Source organism: Perca flavescens, chromosome 14, assembly GCF_004354835.1.
Source record: "Perca flavescens isolate YP-PL-M2 chromosome 14, PFLA_1.0, whole genome shotgun sequence".
Lineage (NCBI taxonomy): Eukaryota > Metazoa > Chordata > Actinopteri > Perciformes > Percidae > Perca > Perca flavescens.
This window is the reverse complement of record NC_041344.1, coordinates 5,871,626-5,898,288: the sequence shown is the minus strand read 5'-3', so window position 1 is coordinate 5,898,288 and position 26,663 is coordinate 5,871,626. Positions and strand designations below refer to the sequence as shown.

The window sequence follows — 26,663 nt, the reverse complement described above, 5'->3', positions numbered from 1 at the left end:
TCTGCCGTTGTCCTGATGGAAGACATCTGTGATGTCTTATGTTTTTCCACCTCCAAGATGGATCTGTGGCCGTCCGTGGCGTTGTAGGAGACTTACCGCTGAAACATTCAAGTCTTTGCTGAAGACCCACTACTATTCGTTGACTTTCGATTTAAGTTGAGCTTTGACACCTTGTCCTTTTTTTCTACGGTTATTATTAGTTATTTTGTATTGTGTATTGTTTGTGTATATTGTTTTTTTAGCTTTTTCAGCACTTCGTCAACTATGGTTGTTTTTAAATGTGCTGTATGAATAAATTGAACTGAACTGTCTCTGTGGCTCCTGTGAAAATAGACCTGGCGCGCATCTTTAGTGCAGCGGAGAGCCGCTTCACGCGCGCTTCCGCGATTGCTCACGGGGCCCGCGGCGCCTCCTGAACGCAGCGCAGACGCGCCCGGTGGAAAACAGAGGTTAGAAGCAGCAGACTGGAGTCGCCTCCACAGTGACACACTAGGTCTTTCAAAGTCTTTCTCCACCCACACATGCTAATATGTGGATATGACACATGCCTTTGGCGTGGGAGACCTGGGTTCGATTCCCACTGTGATAAATCAACCAATGTGTCCCTGAGCAAGACACTTGACCCCAAGTTGCTCCAGAGGCGTGCGACCTCTGATATATAGCAATTGTAAGTCGCTTTGTATAAAAGCGTCAGCTAAATGACATGTAATGTAATATACTAACAAGGGAAAACCTGCATCTGGCTGTCTGCGAGTCACGTGTATGAATCAGGCATCAGGCCGACCTACAGCGGGGTGCATTTGACTCAACCTAGATGGTGACGTTTGCAATTTAAGTTGAAAGCAAGAGTCACATTCATTTTAGATTAAACTACCCAAAAGTATAAAAGTAGTTCAAATTGGCTCGTTCTGGACCAGCCAGAAATTGATGAATGATTCACCTTTCGGTTTATACGGTACCACCGACAGCATCTACATCTTATCTGTTTCCACCAAAACGGAGCGAAAGTCTTCAAAAGGAAAATCTTTAAGTTATGCTCTTCTTTACAAAATAAATAAATGTCAGAGGAAGGAAGAGAGGGGAGAGAAAGAGGAGGGAGAGAATGAGGTGGAGGAGGCCAATGGGGGAGGATGAATATAATAAAAGGAAGAAGAGGAAAGGAGAGCAAACTGAAGGAGATCGAAATATGGACAGAAGAGCAGGAAGGAAGGACGGCCAAAATGCTGAAAAGAAGAGGAAAAACAAATGAGGGAAGAGGGAGAAAAGGAGAGGACGCGAGGCGGAGTGTTCGGTAGAGAGAGAGAAAAACGACAGAAGAAGATGAAGTAAAAGAGGAAAGGGAAGTGAAGGAAGAAGAGAAGCATCAGAGCCAGGACAAGGAGGAGTAGCAAGAAAAAAGAAGAAGAGGAGGAGGAAGACATATGAAGGAAGAGGGAGTGGCAGATTACCCAGACCTCCCTTTGTGAACCAACCCCACCACACCTGTTACCGTGTTATTACGTCACCAATAAAACAGGTGTGTGTGTGTGTGTGTGTGTGTGTGTGTGTGTGTGTGTGTGTGTGTGTGTGTGTCTACATGGTGCCCCTCCCCCAACACACACACTGCAAACCATCAACCTTCACACACACACACACACACACACACACACACAAACCAAACTTTAACTTTAAAGCCGGGAAAAACAGTGTTGCTTAACCAGCGGTTCTCAAAGTGGGGTCCAGGAACCCACCCACGGGTCCTCGAGAGGTTTCCAGGGGGTCCCCAACAAAAAGGGGGGTAATTGATTTATTTTCACTATAATTCCGTCCATACATTAAGTAACACGATGACAGAAGGTAGGACTATTTTGGCCATGGGTTTCTTACACTTTCTGTAACAGAACATTTAACAGCGAAAATCCTACCAGAGTTTTCCGAATGTTTGTGAAAGACATGGTGTCTATTGTCGATTATCAATAAGAAAGAATGCAGTTTCACATCATTTTGGACCATTATTATTACCATAAAGCTAGATAGCAGATGATTTAAGACAGAACTTGCTAAAGAAGTCCACTGGGACAGACTACAATCATTAGAGCGGAGTTATTTAATGAAGTCAGTTTTAGTTTTTTTTAAGATATTTCTAGGGGCATTTTTTTTTATTTTATTTTTTTTAAAATAGGACAGCTGAAGACATAAAGGGGAGAGAGAGAGGGGGGAATGACATGAGGCAAAGGGACGCAGGTTGGAGTCGAACCCGGGGCCGTTGCGTCGAGAAGTAAAACCTCTGTATGTGGGCGCTCGCTCTACCATGTGAGCTACCCAGGCGCCCATCTTACATTCAATTTATCTACTTTTATTTTTCTATCTTAACATAATTAGCCCATTTTTTTATTTTAAGTGGTCTTTTTTTATTAGTATGGATGAATAACTTTTTATGCTTTTATTTTTTTAGGACTTCTATTCCTTCTATTTCAATGTCCATTAACTTTATTTATATTTTTTTTCATTTCACTCTTTATATGTACGACTTGTCTTGAGTATTCCCACGGATACAGTCGAACCCACGGCTGAGGAGCGAACCCCTATATGGGCACGCGCCTTACCAGGTGAGCTACCCAGGCGCCCATAATTTAGTTAGTTTGGATGCTCCCATTGGTTTTACATTCATTCGGCTTAGGTGCTGCCCAAAATGGCTCGGGTGCTGCGCCTTCTTCTGCGTAAAATCTGGGCCGTTGCTACGCACGTAGGTACGTGGAGACACAAACCTACGCCGTAGCGTTTATCTGTGTTTTTTTGCCCCCAACGGTGCCTTCCAGGCAACGGTGCCTTCACTGGCACTGGTTATCGTTAGGGTTATGGGCACGGGCACAAGAGGACCACTGGTGTGAATAAAACACTTTAAAGAACTCCTTAAAAAAACAGGTTTGGTTAAATAAAAAAGACGCGGCTGTTTAGGAAACAAACGGCCAGATATTAAAAGGAGGTTAAAAGAACCACTGGACAGGAAGGACAACGGGAATTTAAACCTTTAAATAAAAGGTCAACTCCACAACAACTCGCTCTACCGCACACTCCCCCACACACACACACACACACACACACACACACACACACACACACACACACACACACACACACACACACACACACACACACACACACACACACACACACACACACACACACACACACACACACACACACACACACACACACACACACACACACCTGCCGGCACGAGGCACATACCAACGCACAAGTAAACAAAGAGTTTCACGATTGACCCTACACGTTCAACCCCCGAACGGGTCGCGACGCTGTAGGAGCGACGGCGTAGCGACGGCGTGGAGTTGACGCAGAAGCATAAAACGGCCTGAAGGGTTGTAATGGTGAGGGGAAAACCCTGCTACCAGATGAGGGACCCTGAGATCCTATCAAATGGGGGTCCGTGGTCTAATTTGTGTCAATTTAGCGGTCCTTGACAGGAAAAAAGTTTTGACCAACTGCCACTTTGCTTGTTTGAAAGCCATGATGTCTCTCTCTCTCTCTCTCTCTCTCTCTCTCTCTCTCTCTCTCTCTCTCTCTCTCTCTCTCTCTCTCTCTCTCTCTCTCTCTCTCTCTCATGGGTGGGCCAAATTCTCTGGGCGGGCAAAGCAGAGAAAGGGGAGGTAACCTTTCCCTTTATGACATCATAAGGAGAAGATTCCAGATCGGCCCATCTGAGCTTTCATTTTCTCAAAGGCAGAGCAGGATACCCAGGGCTCAGTTTACACCTATCACCATTTCTAGCCACTGGGGGACCATAGGCAGGCTGGGGGAACTCACATTAATGTTAAAAAACCTCATAAAGTGACATTTTCATGCCATGGGACCTTTAATTCATCTGCCAACTTATCTTTTTAAATTGATCTGATGAAGTCAGAAAATGGTGAAAGAAATCTCCGTCACAATTTCCTGAAGCCCAAAAGTGAACGCTTGTTCTGTTCGAACCAACAGCCCAAAATGATTCAGTCCCTATCACAAGAGACAAAGAAAAAGCAGCAAATCCTCACATTTCAGAAGCCGGGTTGCTGTTGGGCACCCAGATAGCTCAGTTGGTAGAGTGGGGCGCCCGTATATATATATAGAGGTTTACTCCTCGATGCATGGGGGCCCAGGGTTCAACTCCGACCTGTGGCCCTTTGCTGCATGTCATTCCCTCACTCTCTATCCCTTCTCCTGTCAAATAAAATGCCTGAAAAATAATCTTAAAAAAAAATAACATTTCAGAAGCTGGAACAAAGTAGTGCAACCTTTTCTATTATGTATGATAAAGTCATGATTCCTGTTCTATTGCAGCATTTTGTCTCATTTTTTTTTTATAAATATTCAGAAATTAGCAAATAGTACAGCCCAGATTTCTCTGGGTTACAGGTACATCTGTATCAGACGATCCAAATCAGTCCACCCTTGTTTACAGCCCCTCTTAATTCCATACTCCTGTGTGTGTGTGTGTGTGTGTGTGTGTGTGTGTGTGTGTGTGTGTGTGTGTGTGTGTGTGTGTGTATGTGAAGTTCAGGGAAGACTTCACTGCAACCCTGTCTGTCACTGTCATTCACCCCCCTTTGAACCTTTGTTTTGCTTTTGAAGAAGGATGCAGGCGGTCACATAATGAAAAAAAAATCAAGGCACCAGGGCCTGGACACACCCACTTCTTCTACTTCACTCCCCCCCCACCACCACCCTTCTTTAGCAAATTAATGATGACGTCTTGAAATCTCAAATGTCTGCTTTCACTTGGTTTGATTCAACAGGGTGTACGGAGGGATGTTTTCCCAGGCTCCCCTGCGTTAAAAAATAAAATTCCTTGCGGTGTAACATTGATTTTTCTTCTTTTTTTTTTTATCATTGGCTACAGATGGAAATTATAATGTTACCTTCATGTCTCCTATGACGGTCTGGAAAAGCCCCCCCAGCGCGCTGCACTCCCTCTCCATCACCGTCTCCATCTTCGGCTGGTGCGTGAACGGGAATTCGGCTCCAAACGGTCACTCGGAGCTCCCGCGGTCCATAAATGACAGCGGCGGTGGGACAAATGAATTCAAGTGGCGGCGGTGGATAAAGACGCTCAGTTTCCCCGGCTGAAGGAGACCAGAACACGGACACAAGCAGCAGCGGAGCCGGCGGTTAGTTTCCACTCGAAGCGGATACATCCCACGTTGTTGTCTGCAGGTGGAGAAGCATGTTGGAGCGTCGGCGGGGGGGGAGAGAGAGGAACTGACAGCGGGGAAACAGCACGAGACTACCGGGGAAGAGGCTCAACTTTACACGGCGAGCGGGCTCCGCGCTGGCTGGCTGGCTCTGCTGAAAGAGACGCTAGGCACGGGAGCGCGCGGAGGGGGGGGACGTGAACGCGCGTCCGCTTGGCCCCGCCTTCAGCTGAAGAAGCTTTTTGTTAATGGAAAGAGAAGGTGAAATAAAATCCGTAAGGGTGAAATGTAATTCATAAAAAAAATTAAAATAAAATAAAAGCCGCTTAAAAATTACAAAATAAAAATGTAAGATAACAAAATAAATAAAAGTAGGCTAGATAAAATAATTGTAAGATTAGGAATACTCAAGACAAGTCGTACATATAAAGGGTGAAATGAAAAAAAATATAAATAAAGTTATGGACATTGAAATAGAAGGAATAGAAGTCCTAAAAAAATAAAAGCATAAAAAGTTATTCATCCATACTAATAAATAAAGACCACTTAAAATTAAAAAATAGGATAATAATGTAAGATAGAAAAATAAAAGTAGATCAATTGAATGTAAGATGGGCGCCTGGGTAGCTCACTTGGTAGAGCGAGCGGTTCAACTCCGACCTGCGGCCCTTTGCTGCATGTCATTCCCCCTCTCTCTCCCCTTTCATGTCTTCAGCTGTCATATAAATAAAGGCCTAAAATGCCAAAAAAAATTCCAAAAGTTCACTGCCTCGTTTTGGTACATTTGGTTTTAACAAGCCAGGCCAAGGTACGGAATGCAATGTTCACACTAATCAAACAAACGGTGCTATGGGGGTCAAGTGTACTCTGACCCGGGCCCAGGTCCCTGATGTGAAATGCCCCTTTACTGCATTCTATTCCCTTATATATTTTTTTGTTTTTGAATTGTCACCTGCCTTCTGAATTTTGTGTTTTCATTCACATAAATAAAGACGTTTCCACCATAAATTGGTGCATACAAATGTATTAGAATGAATTATTTCCTGTGGCCGGTTAGCTCAGCTGGTAGAGCGGGCGCACATATGTAGAGGTTTGTTCCTCGACGCAGAAGGTCCAGCGTTTGAGTCCAACTTGTGACGGTTTCCTGCATGTCTTCCCCCCCTCTCTCTTTCCTTTCATGTCTCAGCTTTCCTATCCAATAAAGGCAGAAATGCCCAAAAATAATCTTAAAAAAAAGACATAATGAATCATTTCCTAAAGATGTCTTTCTATTTGCAATATGTATTGTGCAAAAAAAGAATCGTTTTTCTCCATTATTCTGCTTTTGTGATCATTAGGAGCCGGAATCCATAATCACGATTCAAATTTGGATTTATGGCACAGCCCTTGACCGTCAGACTCCCTCACATATTTAAAACCACATCGCCACCTAGTGAGCCTTTTACTGAACTGTAACAATAACTGGACAAGATGAAAACAAGTCGGGGATAAGAGACAAGAGGAGAGGCAGGGAGGAGATAACAAAGAAGGACAATGAGAATTAAAAAAAGGGGTAAGTCCAACCCGTTCATGAAGATGAGTGTCCACATTCAAGAGCTTTTAAACCTAACAAAGACAGTAGAAGCCCATATTTTATGATGTCCTTTATTTAAAGAAGTATATAACTCCATCTCCTTTTACAGACTTGTTCAAAGTTGAATTCATGTTTCTTACATTTACTTCTGACAGTATCAAGGCAGTAATAGCTGGTTTGATTTGCATTGAGAGATGATTTTATGGAAAGCACCCCATGCCAGTCTCTAGCTATGGTGAAGGGTAAATTATTATGTGTGTGTGTGTGGGGGGGGGGGGGGCTATTTTAATTCCAAAGGCCAAGGGAACTTTATCAGGATGCATAGTATCCTGGATCCATGCAATAACTGGCCTTTAAAAATAAAAATCTGCCTGCCTCTAAGGGAATTTAACATAGGGGTATGTATACGTATGCCCCCCTGTATTTTAAGGAAGAACATTTATTTATTTACGATACATTATGCATTCACAAAGAAAATTGGTGTCCTTAAAAGGTTGGATTTTTCATCTTTTTTTTTTAATTAATGCATTAAGATCAATTTCCAAAAGATGATCTTTTTAGTCAACTTTAGCATGGGTATGTTCACTCATGCCGAGCACTGTATAATTGCTATTCTTACGACAGGCAACTATGCACCGCTGTCCAGAATAATCATTTTTTCAAATTTGCACAATAATAATATCAAAATTTCATGCTTACGGCCTTGGATGGTACAATAGGGTTTTATTCTATAATATGAAAGGAGCTATTCTGCATACTGAGTACTATTACATTTTGAATTGTAAAGTGTGGTATTTCTACATTTTCCTTACGAAAAGATGCGAGCATGCTTCTTCCGCCCACCGCTGGTGATAGTTCGCCCATCAGATTCTGATTTCATGTGAACTTGATGAATTCTCCTTGCTGATCTTTTATGTCAGTTGGAGGCCACCTAGTGTTAAAATGTAGTCAGTGATCCACCGGTTGTATCCTGAGGAAAACTTTTCCCCAAACTAAATGGGGCTGCATTTATAAACAACCAGTGTAATGCTTATCAGTTCAATATTCTAAGCACAAACGGACATTTGGAAAAACAGAAAAATGGGTTCAAATATCCAATTTTTCATTTTTTTCCCACCTTGACAAATTAAAAAATTGGATCTTTAAACTGTTTTTCCAATTTTCAGTTTTTTATCCAGAGGATAAAGGGAGAAGAGAACGAGGGAGAGAATACCATTGCAGTAATTGAATAATTGGAGCCCAGAGGCAATTTTGTAATTTTCTAAATTTCTGATCCTCTGATTAAAAAACTGAAAATTGGAAAAACAGTTTAAAAATCCAAATTTTTAATTTGTCAAGGCGGAAAAAAAAGAAAAATAGTATATTGGAACATATTTTTCTGTTTTTCCAAATGTCTATTTGTGCTTAGAAAATGTAACTGATAAGCGTTACAGTGACCATAAACCCTCTTCATCCCAAAGACCTTCAGGGTGCCTCTCATTCTCCCACGGGTACACGCCCTTTAATTTACTCTTTTCAAAATCTCTATTGTATCTTTGCTTCTGGGTCATCAAAGACATCAGACAACATATCTACAAAATGAGACCTTTATAGGGCTGTGATTTGTCCACATCTCAGCTGTTCAGTTTACTGTCATAGACGGGTTAAGAAACTAGAAAATATTCACATTTACCAAGCTGGAGTCTGAGAAAACAAACGGATTAATGGATTTTCAAAATAGTTGGCGATTCATTTACTAGTTGACAACTCATCGACTTATTGATTGACCTTGGCAGCTTTAAACCTTCATTCTAAACTAGCAGAGGTAATGGTTATACGTGCCTTATGTAATTATTGATTTTATTTTGTCTGTACTGTATACTGTATGTGTAAATAAATGAGCATCAGAGAAAACAGGAAGGGAGCAAGCGACTCTGTTTCTGTTTAAGACTCTGTTGCTACTTGTGAATGAAATGAGCCACCGGTCGCCGCCACAGAGACTAATAATCTCACCAGATCCACTCATTAGCACCATCAAACCCGACATGTCCTCTCAGATTTCTGTCGATGGTTAGTTGAGTGATCTACTGATCTAGATATAGCCTACTGATCTAATGATCTATCCCAGACATTTTTGTAAACTAAAAAACACAAAATTCCTGAACTGTTGTGTCCTATTTTTCTGCTTACGCAGGAGGTTATTAGCCTGGCTCCGCCCTCCTACGTACTTCCGCTCAATTTTCATTTCCCTTCAGTGTGGGTTTGCGGTATATTCGTGGGTTTTCTCCGGCCAGATCTTTACCGGTCCAATCAGCGAACAGAGGGAGTGGCTGAGAACGATGACGTCGAGGCCGTGCGGTAGTTTGAGTTGTAGTTCCGTAACGGCGGCGGAGAAAGATGCGAGTGAAGCCGTTCGGTCCGGTGCCGAATATCCAGAAGTTAAAGCTAATGGACCAGAGACTGGTAGGACCAGGCTAGTGGACCAGAGTCTGGTAGGACCAGGCTAATGGAGCAGAGTCTGGTAGGACCAGGCTAGTGGACCAGAGTCTGGTAGGACCAGGCTAATGGAGCAGAGTCTGGTAGGACCAGGCTAGTGGACCAGAGTCTGGTAGGACCAGGCTAATGGAGCAGAGTCTGGTAGGACCAGGCTAATGGACCAGAGTCTGGTAGGACCAGGCTAATGGACCAGTCTTGTAGGACCAGGCTAATGGAGCAGAGTCTGGTAGGACCAGGCTAGTGGACCAGAGTCTGGTAGGACCAGGCTAATGGAGCAGAGTCTGGTAGGACCAGGCTAGTGGACCAGAGTCTGGTAGGACCAGGCTAGGAGGTCATGTGTTTGGATCTGTTTTTCCTTTGTTAGTTAGTTAGTACGATAAATCAAATATCACTGATTATTTCAAGTCAAAGTAAAATGCTGGTGTCCCTCCCTCTACAGCAGTGCTGAACAGCCACTACAGCAGCTCAGAGTGCAGACTGTTGGCCCTAAACTGAAGCTTTGGAGGTTTGCTGGAGGAAGATCTGGGATCAGATGGTGAAGCTGGCGGAGCTTCAAACAGTCAAAGCTGTGTCATTTTAACCACAAAGACTTGCTGCTTAATGACAGGGAGCAACAAGACACACACACACACACACACACACACACACACACACACACACACACACACACACACACACAGTCAGTGCACAAAAAGCAGCACTCTGTCATTATCTCCCCCAAACAGGAGAATACTTAACTAATAACAGCTATCAGAGAGAGGCAAGGCAAGGCAGCTTTATTTCTATAGCACATTTCAGCGACAAGGAAATTCAAAGTGCTTTACATAAAAACGCAAAAAAAAACAAACATATGAAAGCAGATAAAATACGAGATTACTTTTACTCTCCTTTATTTCCCTTAACCATTTGCTTTTCCGTCATCATATCCACTATTGGTCCCTCTGGGACGTGTGGTTTACTCTGCTTGCCACCCATCTTGGCGTGGAAAAAGTGCTTTTATTTTAAAATATAGTTGTCACTATAAGTCTTAGTTTCTTTCTTTGGAAAAAACTTTGCTAAAAACCCTTTTGGTTGAAATTCACACTTTTGTAATTAGATCGTGATTAGTTGATCTAATGTCAACCAGTTGAAATTCACACTTTGTTGTAATTGGTGATCTTATTTCATTTTCAACCTTAAACCCTTTACTATTCGTAAAAAGGCTGGTTTTCTTAGCAAAACCCACACAATGAAATCTGGAATAATAATGACAAAAAAATGTTGTCGGACAGTAAAATAATTAGTTTCTATATTTGGAAAGGAAAAACTTTGCAAAACCAGAGGGGAACAAGAAAGAGAGGTGGGAGGTAAGTGAAAAGTTGAGCTGGAGACTCACGATTCACAGCAAGTTAAATCAAGTACAGAAGGTATTTTGAGTCTCATGAGAATTATGACATTTCACGAATACATTATTTGATATGCATATAATACCATACCCTTGTCCATAATGGCTTACTCACAGTGGTGGTGGTGGGGGCAGCATCAAAACTCCAACCCTGTCAAATGTACCTAGCTCCACCAATCTTACAATACCAATAGCAGAATACAAAGCCCTTAGAAAATAAAGCCTCTGTAATCAGAAAGCACAGTCAATGGCCGTGATACAATCTTAGTTTGCAGAACTCTCGGCAGCATAGGGCAGGGACTCAGACTCTTGATGTCCATCGTCTAATTTTCCTTAGACCAGTGGCTCCCAACCTTCTTTCCTTGACGCCCCCCACCTTTTAAGCGAGAACAAAGTTTTTAATACAGACTTTTGTACACATATTCTAGTGTATTTAACATAAGTTTTTTTTTTTAAACCTCAAACCAGATAAAGACTTGCGCACCCCCTGTGACCGTCACCCTCCCCCTGAGGGGTTCCCAGACCCCAGGTTGGGAACCACTGCCTTAGACCAACCAACTCCACATTTTCCAGTTGGCTGTAGTTGCAATTTGACCATTTCTTTTTTAATGATGTTTTAGTTCAGTCTATTGGACCTTGTCTGGCACTGTAACTAGATTGTAGCCATCAGTTCCCATGTTCCCTCTTGTTGGGGCATTCCAGAGGACAGAACAGGTTTAACACACAAGAATCTTGATGTTCCTCATTTAATTAATTAGGAAGAACCCCAGAGTTAAACAGAACATCTGGTATTTGGTGTAGAGCAAAAACATTACTATTCGGTCATAATAGTGAGCAGGACCGTCACTTACAGTACTCAAATTGCAAATGACAAACCATTGGCAGTTTCAATACTTTATTGGGGGAAACCCACACACACGACTGGACAGCTTCCAGAAAGAGTTGGGAACCTGAGAACAATGAGCAAGTTTGGAATACACCAATCATTTACCCTAAGGTCAGCATAACACAATGATTATTTAAGAAATTTTAATCTGTTACATCAAGTTAAACCAACTTACAGTTAGGATACCAAAGGTTAAGGATATCTGCTGTGCACAGGCACCGGTATTAGTGGCTGCTTCCACCTAGGATGGTACGGGGAGGCCATTGGAATTGAACTTCTTGGACCAAGATTCATTTTTGGGTTTGACTCCGTGGGCTTGGATGGGTAGTCTGGGTAGGCGCGTTGCTGGGGCCTAAACGGGTCAGCGGGTTGCTGGGGCTTGGACAGGTAGTCTGGGTAGGCATGTTGCTGGGGCCTAACCGGGTGGGCGCGTTGCTGGGGCTTGGCTGGGTAGGCGGGTAGCTGGGGCTTGGCTGGGTAGGCGGGTAGCTGGGGCTTGGCTGGGTAGGCGGGTAGCTGGGGCTTGGCTGGGTAGGCGGGTAGCTGGGGCTTGGCTGGGTAGGCGGGGTAGGGGGGCTGCTGGGACTTGGCTGGGTAGGAGGGGAGCTGCTGGGACTTGGCTGGGTAGGAGCGCTGCTCGGGCTTGGCCTGCCAAGTGGACTCCGGTTCGGGAAAATACAGCGTAATCCCATATCTTGACGAGATACCCGACTCGCGGTATTCAGTCTGTGGAATTTCAGCTTCCGTCTGAAGGACTCCTGCATTAGGGTCATTTTGAAGTGGCTGCTGGAGTTTTTGTCTGGATTTCTGAATCAACAGTGGGCCAGGCCTGTAACTAGAAACACTTCCCTCTGGACTGTATCCATCTACTTGCCTACCAGAAGAACCACTAGGACCTCCTGCACCCGGTGCAGCAGCTGGCTCCAGGTTCTCAGATGAAGCAGGTTCGAGGCTTCTTTGAAAATCAGAGTAGCTGAGTGCTAGAAAACAATTTAAAAAAAAGGTCAGCTTGTTACGGATACTAAATTGAACTGCAGTTTGTGTAGCATGAATTCTTACCCTTCGCATGCTGGCAAAAAGTCAACAGCAAAAGCACAAGCACTCTGAAAAATGATGATTACGTGAGCAAAACAGAAGGTTAGCACAATAACCTACAGTATCTGCTGAAATAAAGAAAAGTAATTTACCTCACACAAAATCCAGAAGACATTTCTTTTACAGATGAGGCCCAACAACCTTCAAGCCGAGCGCTGAGCAGGACACCAACAACCTCTGAAACAAACAGCTCTGACTATTGCAAAGACGGTGGCCCTTTTTCAAGTGTTCAAGGTACCTGAGTCGACCAATCATGTCTCACACTGATGAAGTAATTGGCATCAGGTTGGGATGTCAGTCCCCTCTGACAGACTTGGGCAGGTGTTTGCACTTCGCACCGCTAATTTCGCACGTCTACGTTTCACTTCTGTCAGCGAAGAACCGTTTAGTTACTATCTCTGCTTTATAGGTCAATTCACCCAAATTACAAACTTCACCACCTGCGAAAAACAAATGTCTCCTTACAATTCAAATTTGAAGTAGTTTTGGTTTTAAGATTTCCACTTCTGAGATTTCTACCTCAACCTAAATGCAACAGAGGTAACAACGGAACTAGACAGTAGCAGAAGAAGAAGGTTGCTGCTCTCCTATTTAGCTCTTCATCTACGAACAACACTATGAAATTGCCAGTTGTATTAAAACAAACTTGACATTGGTAGTTCAGAAAAGAGCCTTCACTAGGTTTTTTGTGTTTATTGTATATATCAGCTGATAATTTTCCAAAGCATATCATTCTAACAACCAGGCAGTCATTGATTTAAAGGTGCCCTGCCACACCATACCGTTTTTACTTGCATTTTTTGAAATATGTGAGGTCCATATGTGTTTGTGTTATGTTGTGAATGTGAAAATGAAGTGCTACCTCCTCTGTCAGCTCTACAAAAGCTGGTCACTCTGACATCATGTTGCCTGAGCTCATTACTATTCATGAGCTCGCCCAGTTGGGCTGGGTAAAGGATTCTGACAGCCAGGCTCTCATTGGCTAGCTGTTAGCCAATCAGATTCAAACAGCCTAGCTCGTTGAATATTAATGAGAACTGTCACAAATTGAGCGGAGTCTTCCTGCAGGCTTTCTATACCACGCCAGAATGGCTTGAAACAAGGAAACCAGGGGATTTTTTCCACAAGAAATGTTACAGAGTCCATGGTAGAACTTCAGACGTTACCACAAAGGACAATGAAAGCCACTTGCAGTGACTTAATAACGCAGGTTTTGTTGCGTATTTTTTTGCGTCAAAACAGAAAGATGCCAGTGACAAAGATTTAATACTTTTTATTAACCATCATTCATGGTACTGGTTTCACAATAACGTCATGCAAACAGCGTGTCATATAATACCACATTACAAAGAAGTAAGCCATGCAGTCATGAAAACAGCAACTAGATATTTTTGGAATCTTAACAACTCTAACTTCGGCTGGGAATTTGAATACAGAAAATATATATATATAAAATTATGGAAACGTAGTGTGCTTATATTAACGAGCATAAAACATGCAGATAAGTTGGCCTTTTTAAACACCAAAGTGAGAGCCAGTAGGGGAGGAGAATACACCTTTTAGACGGGTGGAAAAAGTAAAAGACAAACATCAAAATTGTAAGGGGGGGGGGGAGGAAAACAGAAGTTTAAATAAGAAGCAGGAAGATGGAAGAGTGGGGGTTGAAAGAAAGCCACGAGTGGGACATCTTGTGAGGGTCCACTAGCTGAGTTTGAGGCCGAGACAGAGAGCCAGCTCATTCTTCTGGATCTTTCCGTCTCCGTTGATGTCACAGTGACTCATCAGGGCTTTCCTGAACTTGTCCAGGTCAGTGCCACTGATGCTGGGCTGGAGGACAGGGGTTGGGGTTCGGAAGATTTTAACAGAGAGGTTAGATTATGATTAGACTTTATTAATCCCCGAATTGGGAAATGTCAGTGCCACAGCAGAAAAATATAAGCAAACAGCACACATACAGAATATGCAAGAAATAATCAATAGGCTAGAATACAAGATCTATTCAAAAATAAGGATACAAAAATACAAAAGGAAAGAATGTACAAACGCATACACAAGTGGCATATAAAAATGCGTATAAAGATATAAGTATAACCTACAGTATGTTTGTGCAAGTTGCACTTAGTTCAGCACTGTGATGTGCATGAGTCTGAGTTCTGATTTAATTCTCAGAATTCTGACTTTTTCTAATCTCAGAATTCTGACTTTATTCTCAGAATCAGAGTTTAAAGTCAGAACTCAAATACATTTTTCACTACAGTGACTCTTCCGTAGGTTCCCTATAATGCTTTTCACAAGTAAAATGAATGATGAGTTCACTACTTTCATTGAATTTGGGTGTTTTATTAAATTTTATAGCATTTGGAGAATTTTTTTTATAAAAAAACGTTGAAATAAGTGACAAAAACATTGGCGGAAAAGTGACAAAAGACGACGTAAACATTGAAAAAAACAAGTTTAAATTTTTAATTTTGACCCGGAAAAACAAAAAGTTGCACGGTTGCCGGGAAGACAACACAAGGGTTAAAAGGTTTTTACCTTCACCAGCTCCATCATATCCTTGACAAATCCATCCACTTCAGGGCCCTCTAACTCGCCCGTCTTACTCTACACACACACAGAGTGAATAAGCTTGTATGATTATCAGGAGGGAGGAAAAACTAAACTACACTATTAACTTCATTGTACTTCTACCTTATTTAGTTAAAAATTACAATTAAGTCTTTTGGCATTCAATCAGCGTTCAATATGAAAACCTATTCTTAAAGCTAATATTCAAGCGTTATTTTAATGGATAGCTACAGTATGTCTTCCCTTTGGTCTCCCTTCGGTCAGACAGTAAACAACCAACATGGACATAAATTCAGACTTACAACGTCATAGTGAGCAAATATCTTCTCAAAGTCTCTCTTCCTGTCCTCTTGACTGCAAGCCTGACACCAAATAAAGAATTTGGCATTACATATTTACATAAAAACATGACCAGGACAGCATATAATCATCTTCACCAGAGGGCCTCGCGATACGATATCGCGATACTTATGTCACGATACGATGTTATTGCAATTTTAAACATATCGCGAAACAGTTTCCGGACTAAACTTTAACATACACCAGTCTGTGATCCGCTCAACATCCCTTTATCTTAACTATTAGTCAAAATAATTCATCATTTCTGCTTTAAAAAAAAACAAAAAAATAAAAGGTATAATGTCATATAAGTTAGATGTATTAACCATGAATAATAATAATAATAATAAAAAAGCCTGAAAAAAATTGGAATTTTTTTTTAAAAGAAATGTCAAAAGCATTGGGGAAAAAAAAGCAACAAAAGTGACGGGAAAAGCACCAAAAGAAGTTCATTTTCAATTTTGACCTGGAAGGACAAGTTCATGGTGGACGGGAAGACATTAAAAAAAAACACCTCAATAAACTCTTCAAACTTACATCCATCTTAAACTTCAGTAGGAAGTTCTCTTTCAGGGACAAGATTCTTGAGACAAGAGAAGAATGTCAATATGAATCAAATGCTATCAGATGTTTTTCTGATTACACAGCCATGAGAAGATCAGGTATTTTATTTATGTTTTTTAAATCTAATGATTCTCCTAATGGTCACATCACAGTTCGACAGTACCTGGCCAGGTCATTTAAGTCCAGTCGGCCATCCCTGTTTTTGTCAAACATCTTCATCTACGAGAAAAAAAAAAAAATCTGATTCTATCAATGTATAACAATGATAACATCTGAACACTAGAACCCTCTCCCCCTCCTGTTACCATGGTGTCAGTGTACGTCTCCAGTTTTTCAGGGGTGATGGACTTCCTGTGTTGGAGGAAGAGGTCATGGAGGAAGCCCTGAAGGGACAACAACAACAACAACAAGAAAAAAAGACACTAAACTTAAAATGGCCAAGAATTGCTGGAGGCATTGCCATTTGGAGTCACATGTCTGTCTCATAATCCCACCTATCCTTGCATCCCTTCATTGGCTTCCGGTAAAATTCAGAATAAAGTATGAGATCCTGTTGATTACCTTCAAAGCATTACATGACCTTACATTCCCCGAACGAAGAACAACTAAAAGATAAAAGGGAAAGGGAAAGTGATAGACGACAGGCAGTAACGCGAGTCACTCGGCCAGGCTTTAACAGATGGGATTGTAAATGATTCAAAAATGTCCCAGAATTGTACTAATATCACACTGTAAAAAAACATAAACTCTGTTACAAGTAAAAGTCCTGCAATGAAAATGTTACTTAAGTAAAAGTATGTAATTATCATCAAGGAAATGTAATACAGTAGAAAAAGTATTACAAGTAAAAGTACTCAAGTCAGAAAAGTCCTCCCCTTTTAGAAACTGGAAATGAAGAAAGGGTTGAAAGCGTAAAAAAGAAGAATTCTGTGTTTAATGGTCTAATCATTTTAGCTGGACCGTTACATTGTTGAGTAGTTTCATTTATAATAAAAACATCGTATTTTATAAACTTCATGTGTTTTGTGTGCAAAAATCTGAATTTGTAAAGTAGCTAAAGCGGTCAGATGAATGTAGTGGAGTAAAAAAGTACAATATTTCCCTCTGAAATGTAGTGGAGTAGAAGTAGAAAGTGGCATTAAAAGAAAAGACTCAAGGAAAGGACAAGTAGCTCAACATTTGGACTTGAAAAGTACCGTAGACTTAGTGTGCACTAAGTTCCAAGCTATAGCACGCCACTGTGTCATTCTCCGGCCGGAGGAAACAGAATCTATCTAAATAGCTTTTCTTTGACATGAGAATCTGTTCCAGCGACACAACGTGATCTCAGCCGTTACCTTGAGCTCAATCGCTGAGATGTAGCCGCTGCTGTCCGTGTCGTAGCTTCTCCAGATCTGCGAAAAACAAGACAGAAATCCCCCCCAAAAAAGCAATAAATATTTCACTAAATAGAGGGTAGTTTGAGCAATGTTTATTACAACAGAATATATATGAATACGCCAATCAATTGTTCTAACGTTTGGTCTGATGGTGGTGCTAAAAGACATATACAATGTCCAAATTGAAAAAAAAGGGTAACACTTTACTTGAAGGTATCTACATAAGAGTGACATGACACTGTCATGAACACATGACACTGTCATGACACAGTCATGACACATGAACCCTAACCCAAACCCAAATCTAACCCTAACTTGTCATGACAAAAACTGAATTACACTTACTAAAAGAAGCGTTATGTCATACGTTTATGACATGTTTATAATGTTTATGACACGGTCATGACAGTGTCATGTCGCTCTTATGTAGATACCTTCAAGTAAAGTGTAACCAAAAAAGGTACTAAATGGAGTCAAAAGGGTTTGAAACAATCTGGCTATTCGATCATGATATTTGTTTTGCGGACATTTTGGCGGACTTTTTTGCCCCCCAAAAACATTAGGGATCTTTCTCCGGAGACGAATATTCACCGCGAATTTCGTGAGCATCAAAACTAGTTTTCTAAAGGTTGACTGTCCGAGTCCCCCTCCATCTGGCATCGCGATAAAACTGAAGGGTTTAATACATTAAGCACATTAGCATGTTGGTGGTCCTAATGACAAAGAGAGGTGAATGCCAAACCTGTAATGCCTTGTGTAGCTTTACTTTAATTCTAGTCACGCATTGCCAGACCCTCCTCCATAGCGCTGCGGAGGAGCGCTATGGTCTGGCTAGTCCACACAGCATTCCGGAATGGGAGAAAAACGTGCTCTGGTTTATTGGCATTTCTTTAAACCAAAAACCAAATAGTCTTGGGGCGGGGCTAAGCTCCAGACAGAGCCACGGTGCCGCTGCAAAATAGCCTCTGGAAGGAACTTGTTTTGGTGGAACATATGTATGTTCAAAAGTAGTTTTAGTCGTGCGACAGAAAACTCAGATTGGACAGATAGTCTAGCTAGCTGTCTGGATTTACCCTGCAGAGATCTGAGGAGCAATTAACCATAGTCCTCACAAATCCACCGGAGGTTAGAATGCCAACACAAAGAAACAGGAAGGTGACGGACAACCGGCCGAAAAGAGTGACATCGAGCGGAATATCTGGCAGCACCGGAGCAATCCCTGGAGTGGAACATCGTGGGAAGTCAAAATTGAGAATTTGGAATGTCACAAACCCCAACACAAAACTTTGTTTAACTGCATTAAGCTATTATTCAATAAATGAGAAACTTTCAACATAATACACAGTAAGAGATAGTTAGATAGTGTTGTGGGCGGGACATTAAGTCAGACTCAGTGGCGAGTGAAACCGAAGCAGAAGGAGAGACACAGAGCTGGAGCCGAGCCAAAGTAGAACACTTTTTAAATCATTAACTTTATCGGTTATCAGGCAAATAAAATGCTGATAAACGGGCAAAACAAAACGGGCCGATAATCAGCCAGGGCCGATAATCGGTCTATCCCTATAATAAAAGGTTTAATAAATTAAGCACATTAGCATGTTGGTGGTCCTAATGACACAGAGAGCTAAATGCCAAACCTGTAACGTCTTGCGTAGCTTTAATACTGAACTTTCTTGTAACGGGAGTCAGAGAATTGGCGGACCCAAAGGCAGAGACAGCAGGGCAGTGGTGAGCTTGATGATCAGTGACGGACTGGTAATCTGGCATTTGGGCAGATGCCAGAGGGGCCGCGGGCCCTCATGGGCTGTTTGGGCCCGCCAATCAGAGAGCCGCATGATTGTCACAGCCATGCGGCCACTTACACTTAATTATAAACTGCGGCCCATATAATTTCTCTTGGCCCCCTTTCAAGCATCAATAACAAAGATCTTTTGCCAAACGATAGCCAAATGTATCCAATCCTTCACACCTATTAGTTACGTAATCTGATTTGTGTTTATACCACCTATGAGTCACTCGATATCACAGTCATGGTTACCCTCTACAGTCACAAACTTTTACATCTGTCTGTATTGTTTCGTACCAAAGTTATTTATTCAGATCAGATGTTCAAAAACGTAAACATGCATGGTTTGAAATAAAACAAATCTACCTGCATTTCTTTTATTTGAATATTTGGTTGCAAAAGTTAAAATGAAGCAATGCCTTCTGGGAATTTCAAGACAGAATCAAGTAGAGCCGAGTAGACCGCGTCTTTATGTGTCTATTGTCTGCGTCAGCGTGGTGGTTGGAAGTTGAAAATTGGAAGCTGGAAGCTATGGTTGGAAGTTGTTGACAAAAAAATTAATCGAGGCATCAAGCTACACAAGGAAAGGGGGTGGGGGGGGGGGGCAGAGAAAAAGAGAGAAACATAAGAGAGCACTGTCTGCTGACCTTGAAAAATGCTGCAAACTGATTTGTTTTCAAACTCAAGTGCAGCTTCAGCTAGCATTAGCGCTAATATTGCTAGCATGTTAGTGACACAGCTGAGCCAGCACACCAGGGAGAAAGACAGGACAGTGAGGAATATGAGGAAGAGGAAGAACAAAACGAGCAAGAGGAGGATGAAGAGATGACATGGATAACAAATCTATGGAACTAACCAACACAGAACAACAAGCCTGCTGTGGGTCTGAATGTGGATTACCAGAAGTAACAGAGATGGAGACCAATGCTGCAGCAGGGAGTGTAGGTACAGTAAGTTTGGCTACTTCAGAATATTATATTATTATGGAGCGGCTGGCTCTGATGATTTATTCATTTTTTTTTTTTATAAGTCTATGTTTTGGTGCAGTTGTTTATAGCATGGGAGTTTACGTTCAGCATCACAGGGGCTATCAAAAGTGCGTGTTCTTTCCGTGCGTCAAAAGTTCTATCTGCGACACCCCCCCACCGGTGGGCCGCTGGTGGGTGGAAATGCCAGGGCCGTTTTTTGTTCCCAGTCCGTCACTGTTGATGATTTAATAAAATTTAAAAAATCAATACAACAAAAGAAGTCCTGGTGACGGCAGGCAAAAACAGTTCCAACACATAGAGGAAGCCAAAAGAACAGGAATCACAAAAACTGGACCGCCGAGACAAAGGGGGCAGACTTACACACACGCTAACACCAAACCATACAACGATCTGACAACAGACAAAGACTAGACAGAGACTAAATACACGAGGTAACGAGGGTGAAACGAGGGACAGGTGACACGAGGGCTCAGGAACAGGTGAAACACATCAGGGTGGGGCAGACCATCACAAAGGCGGGAAAACACAGGGCAAGACAAGACGTGACACGGGAGAAAAACAGACTACCAAAATAAAACAGGAAACTGAAGCATAAACATACACAAGGATGAAAACAAGGTAACACGCAACAGAGAAACCCAAGAGACAAACAACAACAAGGAACCGGGGATAAACCAACACAATAAACTATAACAGACACCCACAATCGTGATCAATTTCTGCATTATTTATTGACCTTTGACCCTCACCCTCATGAACTCCACGCTGTTGTCCAGCGGCGTCTCTCTGCGAAACAGAAGCAGGAAGTTCTCCTCCTCTGGCAGCATTATGGTGGCCAGCTGGGGGGAAAAAAACTCACTGAAGGCATCTTTCAATTCAATTTCATATATATTTATATTTTCAAGCTGATAGGGGTCAACTGATAGGGGTCCATGCAAGAACTTTACTCTTATCTCGGTCTCGTAGAAGAACATTAAAGTGAACATGTGTTTTACAGAAATGTAAAAAAAAAACATGTTCGTCCTCAGTGGCTTATTTAAATATATTAAATCTCTACAGATATGACTACATTATTTTGACCATATGTGCAAGTGTGAAAACTGTGTGAGGATATATGCGCGTGTATTTTTATGTGTGTGCTTGGCTATGTGTGGTGTATTTGGCCTGCTGCATTAATCTTCTGAACCACTGTATGAGAGCTGCAGTAATGATTGTTTGAACCCGGCTTGTTGGCTGGTATTTGAAATATGTTTGGTGGGCAAATCAGAGTTCTATGGTGCTGTTGTATCGGCAACTTTAATTCAATCTCTCTCGTTCGCTCGCTTAGTAAACCGTGGCGGAGGTGGGTGGGCATCTGTGCGAGTGTGTGTAACGTTAAAGACGGTTTGTGTCAAGGGAAACTCAAAATTTCTTTTTTTTGGTCCCGCAACCCCAAAGCACCAGCAAAACAACTTTTCTGGCGCCGCCACAGGGCCAGGCGCTAGTGTGGCTTCATTTTACATTGAAAAAGCACGGTAAAACTGCAAACCACCATTGAATCATTTCCTCTTATTTGTAAAAATAAGAGGACCTTATGACCTCATAAGGAGAAGATTCCAGATCGTCCCATCTGAGCTTTCATTTTCTCAAAGGCAGAGCAGGATACCCAGGGCTCGGTTTACACCTATCGCCATTTCTAGCCACTGGGGGACCATAGGCAGGCTGGGGGAACGCATATTAATGTTAAAAAAAAACTCATAAAGTGAAATTGTCATGCCATGGGACCTTTAAAATCCAAAAGATGCCCAACCCTACTAACAGGTCATTGACCCCTCTGGCCGGAGGAAAACCTCCTGATTATGAAAGTTGATCTACAACAAAATCTGAACCCCACGATCATGTCAAGAATTTCTGAACTGAACTCTGTTTGGCAACAAATATCTTTATCTGTAGAGGTCAGAAGTCACTGTATAACACCGTATTACTGTATCTGTATAGTGTGCTGTGTCTTATTCCTCTGGACGGCCGACACATGACCCAACATCTCTGGTGATTGCAGGCCGAAAATGTCTGTACAGACTTTTATAAATGCCAGAATAGCGGGTGGTAGTAGTTCAGCACATAGGGAGTTGGGTTGGGAACCGAGGGTTGCTGGTCCACTGGAGATAAATTATGAAGAAACAGCTCAGACGTACCTCTTGTATCTGCAGACGTCCGTCGGCTGTGGTGTCACACGCAGACATAAATCGTTCTCTCAGTCTTCTGATTTTATCCTCATTCATCTCCTCCCTCTGAAACAACATGGACTCCATGGTGATTTCCTACTAGGCAGCATGTAATGTGTTGACATTTCCAAAAAACTGAATAATGAATGGATGTGAGTGTAGTTCGATGCTTACTGCGCTGGTGCGCACTAAAAAAACTTTTTAAAGCCACCATGTGTACATTTTGACATTTTCTGACTCTAGGGCCCCCTCGTGGTAGTAACAAATATAACACTGTGCAGAGAGCAATGAACACTGGTACAAGCCGTGTTTCCATCAACACGTTTTTAATGCAAATTAAGTAGTATTGCATTGAAAAACAGTTTATGGAAACGGTGAAATTTGATTGAACTTCATGGATCTCATCGGAGTTTCTCTTAATCGGTAAATGGGTTACGCAAAAAAATGCTGATGGAAATGTAATTTGCCGAATAAATAATGAATTGCGATAACGTTTTAGCTCATTTTATGGTTGCAACCCGCCTTAAAACAAGGATGTATTCATTCCCGCCACGTATTTCCGCTTTCTTTGCAGATACGCCGGATGTCAACAAAAATAGATAAAAGTGGACTAAAGAGGAGACGAGAGACTTTTAAAATTGTATTTACGAGCGAAATATAACGGTTATCCGTGCCATCAGCTGGCACATTAGCACTTTTACAACTTGTGCAATATGAACCATTTGTAGATAAATGGCGCGATCCATTTTGGCTAGCAAACTTTGCTCGCAAACGTTAACTTGAATCTTGTGCGATTCAGTGCAGGACGAATGGAAACATCTTAAAATGTCTCAAATCTATCCGATAAACCAATTTGATCGCGAAACAGCATGTGACGTCACTAGCCACATGTTTTTATTGGCCTAAAAGCCGTTGGATGGAAACACACTTTCACCGGCTTTATTCTTGTGAATGTTTTTAGCAAACTTCAGATAATTCTACTGAAAAGTGGATGGAAACAGCTGTAGATCTGAAAATGAAAGGCTGAAAGCTGCATACAGACTCTCTGATTTTTATACAAACTTGTGCCATGAGAATACTGCTGCACAAGAACTTGATGAAGATGAAATGGAAAAGTTGAGTTGTTGGCTTCCATTTCCATTTCACCATTTGGGTAGAAAGATGATCAACTTAAAATGCAGCCATGTATTTTTTTTAATCTCTTTTTACCTTCATCCCAAATTTTTCCAGCATGTGTTGGAAGAAGGCGTCCAGCTCCTTTCCTTCGATGTAACCGTTATCTAAAAAAAAAAAAAAACAAACCAGGCATCTGGTCAAATTAACTGAATACAGATCATTTAATTTATTTGGACTTTATTATAGAAAATAAAATAATAATGTAAAAAATGTAAAAGTTTTAAAAACCACACACCAGTTGTTTTGCTTCTGGCTAGCAAGTGAAGCTAGCAAACTGGATGGTTAAGTTTTGAACTCATTATTACCGCTACTGTCAAGTAGAAATCTTTAAAGGTCCCATTTCATGCTCATTTTCAGGTTCATACTTGTATGTATGGTTTATACTCAAACATGTTTACATGCTTTAATGTTAAAAAAACTCATTATTTTTCTTATACTGTCCGTCTGAATATACCTGCATTCCCCTTCTGTCTGAAACGCTCTGTTTAAGTGCCTGTCTCTTTAAGACTCCCCCTCCCGAAAAAGCCCAGTTTTGCCTAATTGGTCTGCGTTTCCAGATCTCCTGCATCTGCGCTCTCTGAGTCTCTGCTACATCACTGCAGCCGGGGAACGACTGTAGAGGCACTTTTTTATCTGTCTATATTATAGTTGTGACATCACAACCGTACAGGAAGTCCTGACGGCTCTTTTAAAGGCACAGTTTTTGAATAAGGGCAGTGCGCATTGCTATGTGGATTGAAGTTTTGATAATTTCACAGTATTTATGTAGCACCTTGACCTGATTTATAATAAATAAATAAATCAATAAATAAAAGAAATGGAACTCTCACTTTTTACAATACAGGACCTTTAAACATTCACATTGTTTTGGTCTCTTCTAAAATGTGTCTGGTTGCACACAGCATCATTATCCAAATATAATATCAACTGCTACAACATGATTGATATCAAAGCAAATACCAAAAATGATACCTATTTATGCATTATTCCTTCTTTTTTTTATATAATCACATATTAACTGGAGATTCTGCTCATTTGTGGTGTGTGACTAGTATTTTTGATGTTTATTGTTGTAACGATGCCGTCTTGACCAGGTCACAAGAGATTTTAATATCAATGGGTCTTTTACCTGGTTGGATAAAAATAAATGAAGTAAAATAAAAAATTAATTAGAAATTAAACCATATAAATGTTTAATATTTCACCTGGGGGTCTCATTTATCACATTATGTAATTCTGATTGAAAGTAGATGTTGGGGATATAATCTCATATCTCGGTTTATCCTTTTTGGCTGCTAGAGTCATCATGTGATAAACCCCCTCAACGATCACTGTAAAGGCTGTCGTGAGTTTGGACTACTGGGGAAATAAATGTATTCAAAATGCATAGAAATCCTCCTTAGATTATATTTTATTATTTTTAGGGGGGTGGGGTGGTGTACGAAATCACCAGCAGCAAAATCGTAACAATTGAGAGGAAAAAAATAGTAATTTGTTTAATAGCAATTTACCGAACAAGTGTTGAAGAAGCAGTTTTACCGTCCAGAGTCGGGCTGTGTCAGACCCCTCGAGTGATTGTTACGGTAGTCTTTAAATATATATATATATATATATATATATATATATATATATATATATATATATATATATATATATCTTATTGCCTGGGGTTTCATTTACTCAAGCATATTTTTTATCAAATTGTCAGAAATAACAAGGTTACACTGACTCATAGCCTTTACTGTTCACCAACCGTTCATGCTTACTGTTGTGCGTAGTCCGCCACACAAATTCAGGTTGTGCTGAACTTCTCTATTGCCATTGGGCGTCTCCCCTGCAGGTCTTTAACTTTGGAGATAGAAATTCTTTATCGATGACATGTTATGCTGTCCTGTATAAACCTGCATTTAAACAGCGGTCGTGGCCGGGTTGGCTCAGTTGGTAGAGCAGGCGCACATATACAGAGGTTTATGCCTCGACGCAGAGGTCCGGGGTTTGAGTCCAACCTGTGACGATTTCCTGCAAGTCTTCCCCCTCTCTCTCCCCTTTCTCACCTAGCTGTCCTGTCCATTAAAGGCGGAAATGCCCCCCCCCCCCCAAAAAACAGCTGTCATCTGATGTGAAGACTTTTATATTTGTCGTACAATTACCAGAATTATCCATAAACAATAATCCAAAAACGTCCTCTGTGAACTCACAGCTGCCAGTTCATAATGCCATAACGTGTCCATATCTGTGACACATTTATACGTACATCTGATCACATGATTTACGTCCACTTAACTGACTCACACATCGACACCAGAGTCATTAAAACTCTTCTTACCGTCTACGTCGAAATGTTGCCAGATCTGTAAGAAGCGTGCAGCGTCCAGGCTGTCCAAGGCGCTGTCCATGGTGCTGGAGACCAGAGCAGAGGTCGAGCTGGGGACGGAGGGACAAAAGGAAAACGCTTCTTCCACAGACGCTCAGGGAGACGACGCGTTATCCACTGAAATAAAGTGTACGCTGAATTCACCTTCAGGCGTCTCCTGAAGTCAGCGAAATGAGACTAAAGAGGGATTCAACAGCTTGTATATGAAGGAGGGAGGGAGAGAGAGAGGGGGAGGAGAGAGAGAGAGGAAGAGATAGATGGAGAGAGAGAGAGGGGGAGAGATGGGGAGAGAGAGGGAGGGAAGAAGGGAGAGAGAGGGAGAGGGAAAGAGAGGGAAGGAGGGAGAGAGGGAAAGAGATGGAGAGAGAAGGAAAGAGAGGGAAAGAGACGGAGAGAGATGGAGAGAGAGAAGGAAAGAGAGAGAGAGGGAGATAGAAAGACAGAGAGAGAGAAGGAAAGAGATGGAGAGGGAGAAAGAGAGAAGGAAAGAGAGCAGGAGAGGGAGAAAGACAGAGGAGAGAGAGAGGGAAAGAGAGATAAAAAAAGAGAGTGAGGGAAAGAGGGCGAGAAAGAGAGAGGGAGGGAGAGAGAGAAAGAGAGAGGGAAGGAGGGAGGGAGGGAAAGAGAGAGGGAAAGAGATGGAGACGGAGAGAGAGAGAGAGAAGGAAAGAGAGGGAAAGAGATGGAGAGAGAGAGACAG

The 26,663-nt window shown here is 41.7% G+C and overlaps 3 protein-coding genes across 6 annotated transcripts in view; all 3 read right to left on the bottom strand.

Moving 5' to 3' along the window:
* LOC114568535 (metastasis suppressor protein 1) overlaps positions 1-5,332 on the bottom strand; it is a 98,977-nt gene extending 93,645 nt beyond the window's left edge. The window contains exon 1 of the mRNA XM_028598151.1: positions 4,899-5,332. Within this exon, the coding sequence (XP_028453952.1) occupies positions 4,899-4,970 (72 nt within the window). The 5' untranslated portion in view covers positions 4,971-5,332. The remainder of the gene's footprint in view (positions 1-4,898) is intronic.
* A 6,178-nt stretch (positions 5,333-11,510) lies between these two features.
* On the bottom strand, positions 11,511-12,798 carry LOC114567933 (adhesive plaque matrix protein). 2 transcript variants are annotated; one of them, XM_028597210.1, is made up of 5 exons: positions 12,677-12,798; positions 12,549-12,592; positions 12,076-12,469; positions 11,665-12,039; positions 11,511-11,553 (listed from the first exon to the last, which is right to left on the bottom strand). In XM_028597210.1, exons 1-4 carry the CDS (start codon positions 12,697-12,699, stop codon positions 11,682-11,684), a joined length of 819 nt encoding a protein of 272 aa, XP_028453011.1. In that variant the 5' UTR covers positions 12,700-12,798; the 3' UTR covers positions 11,511-11,553; positions 11,665-11,681. The 2 variants fall into 2 exon arrangements, with proteins under 2 accessions (XP_028453011.1, XP_028453010.1); XM_028597209.1 differs by lacking the exon at positions 11,511-11,553 and having other exon boundaries at positions 11,616-12,039.
* A 1,106-nt stretch (positions 12,799-13,904) lies between these two features.
* Positions 13,905-26,239, bottom strand: LOC114568393 (secretagogin). Of its 3 annotated transcripts, none has more exons than XM_028597997.1 (11): positions 25,916-26,239; positions 23,623-23,693; positions 22,384-22,479; positions 20,959-21,048; positions 17,393-17,449; positions 16,361-16,438; positions 16,219-16,274; positions 16,029-16,074; positions 15,455-15,514; positions 15,120-15,188; positions 13,905-14,411 (listed from the first exon to the last, which is right to left on the bottom strand). In XM_028597997.1, exons 1-11 carry the CDS (start codon positions 25,983-25,985, stop codon positions 14,286-14,288), a joined length of 819 nt encoding a protein of 272 aa, XP_028453798.1. In that variant the 5' UTR covers positions 25,986-26,239; the 3' UTR covers positions 13,905-14,285. The 3 variants fall into 3 exon arrangements, with proteins under 3 accessions (XP_028453798.1, XP_028453799.1, XP_028453800.1); XM_028597998.1 differs by lacking the exon at positions 25,916-26,239 and adding an exon at positions 25,740-25,775; XM_028597999.1 differs by lacking the exon at positions 25,916-26,239 and adding an exon at positions 25,356-25,437.
* Between the last annotated feature and the right edge of the window lie 424 nt (positions 26,240-26,663).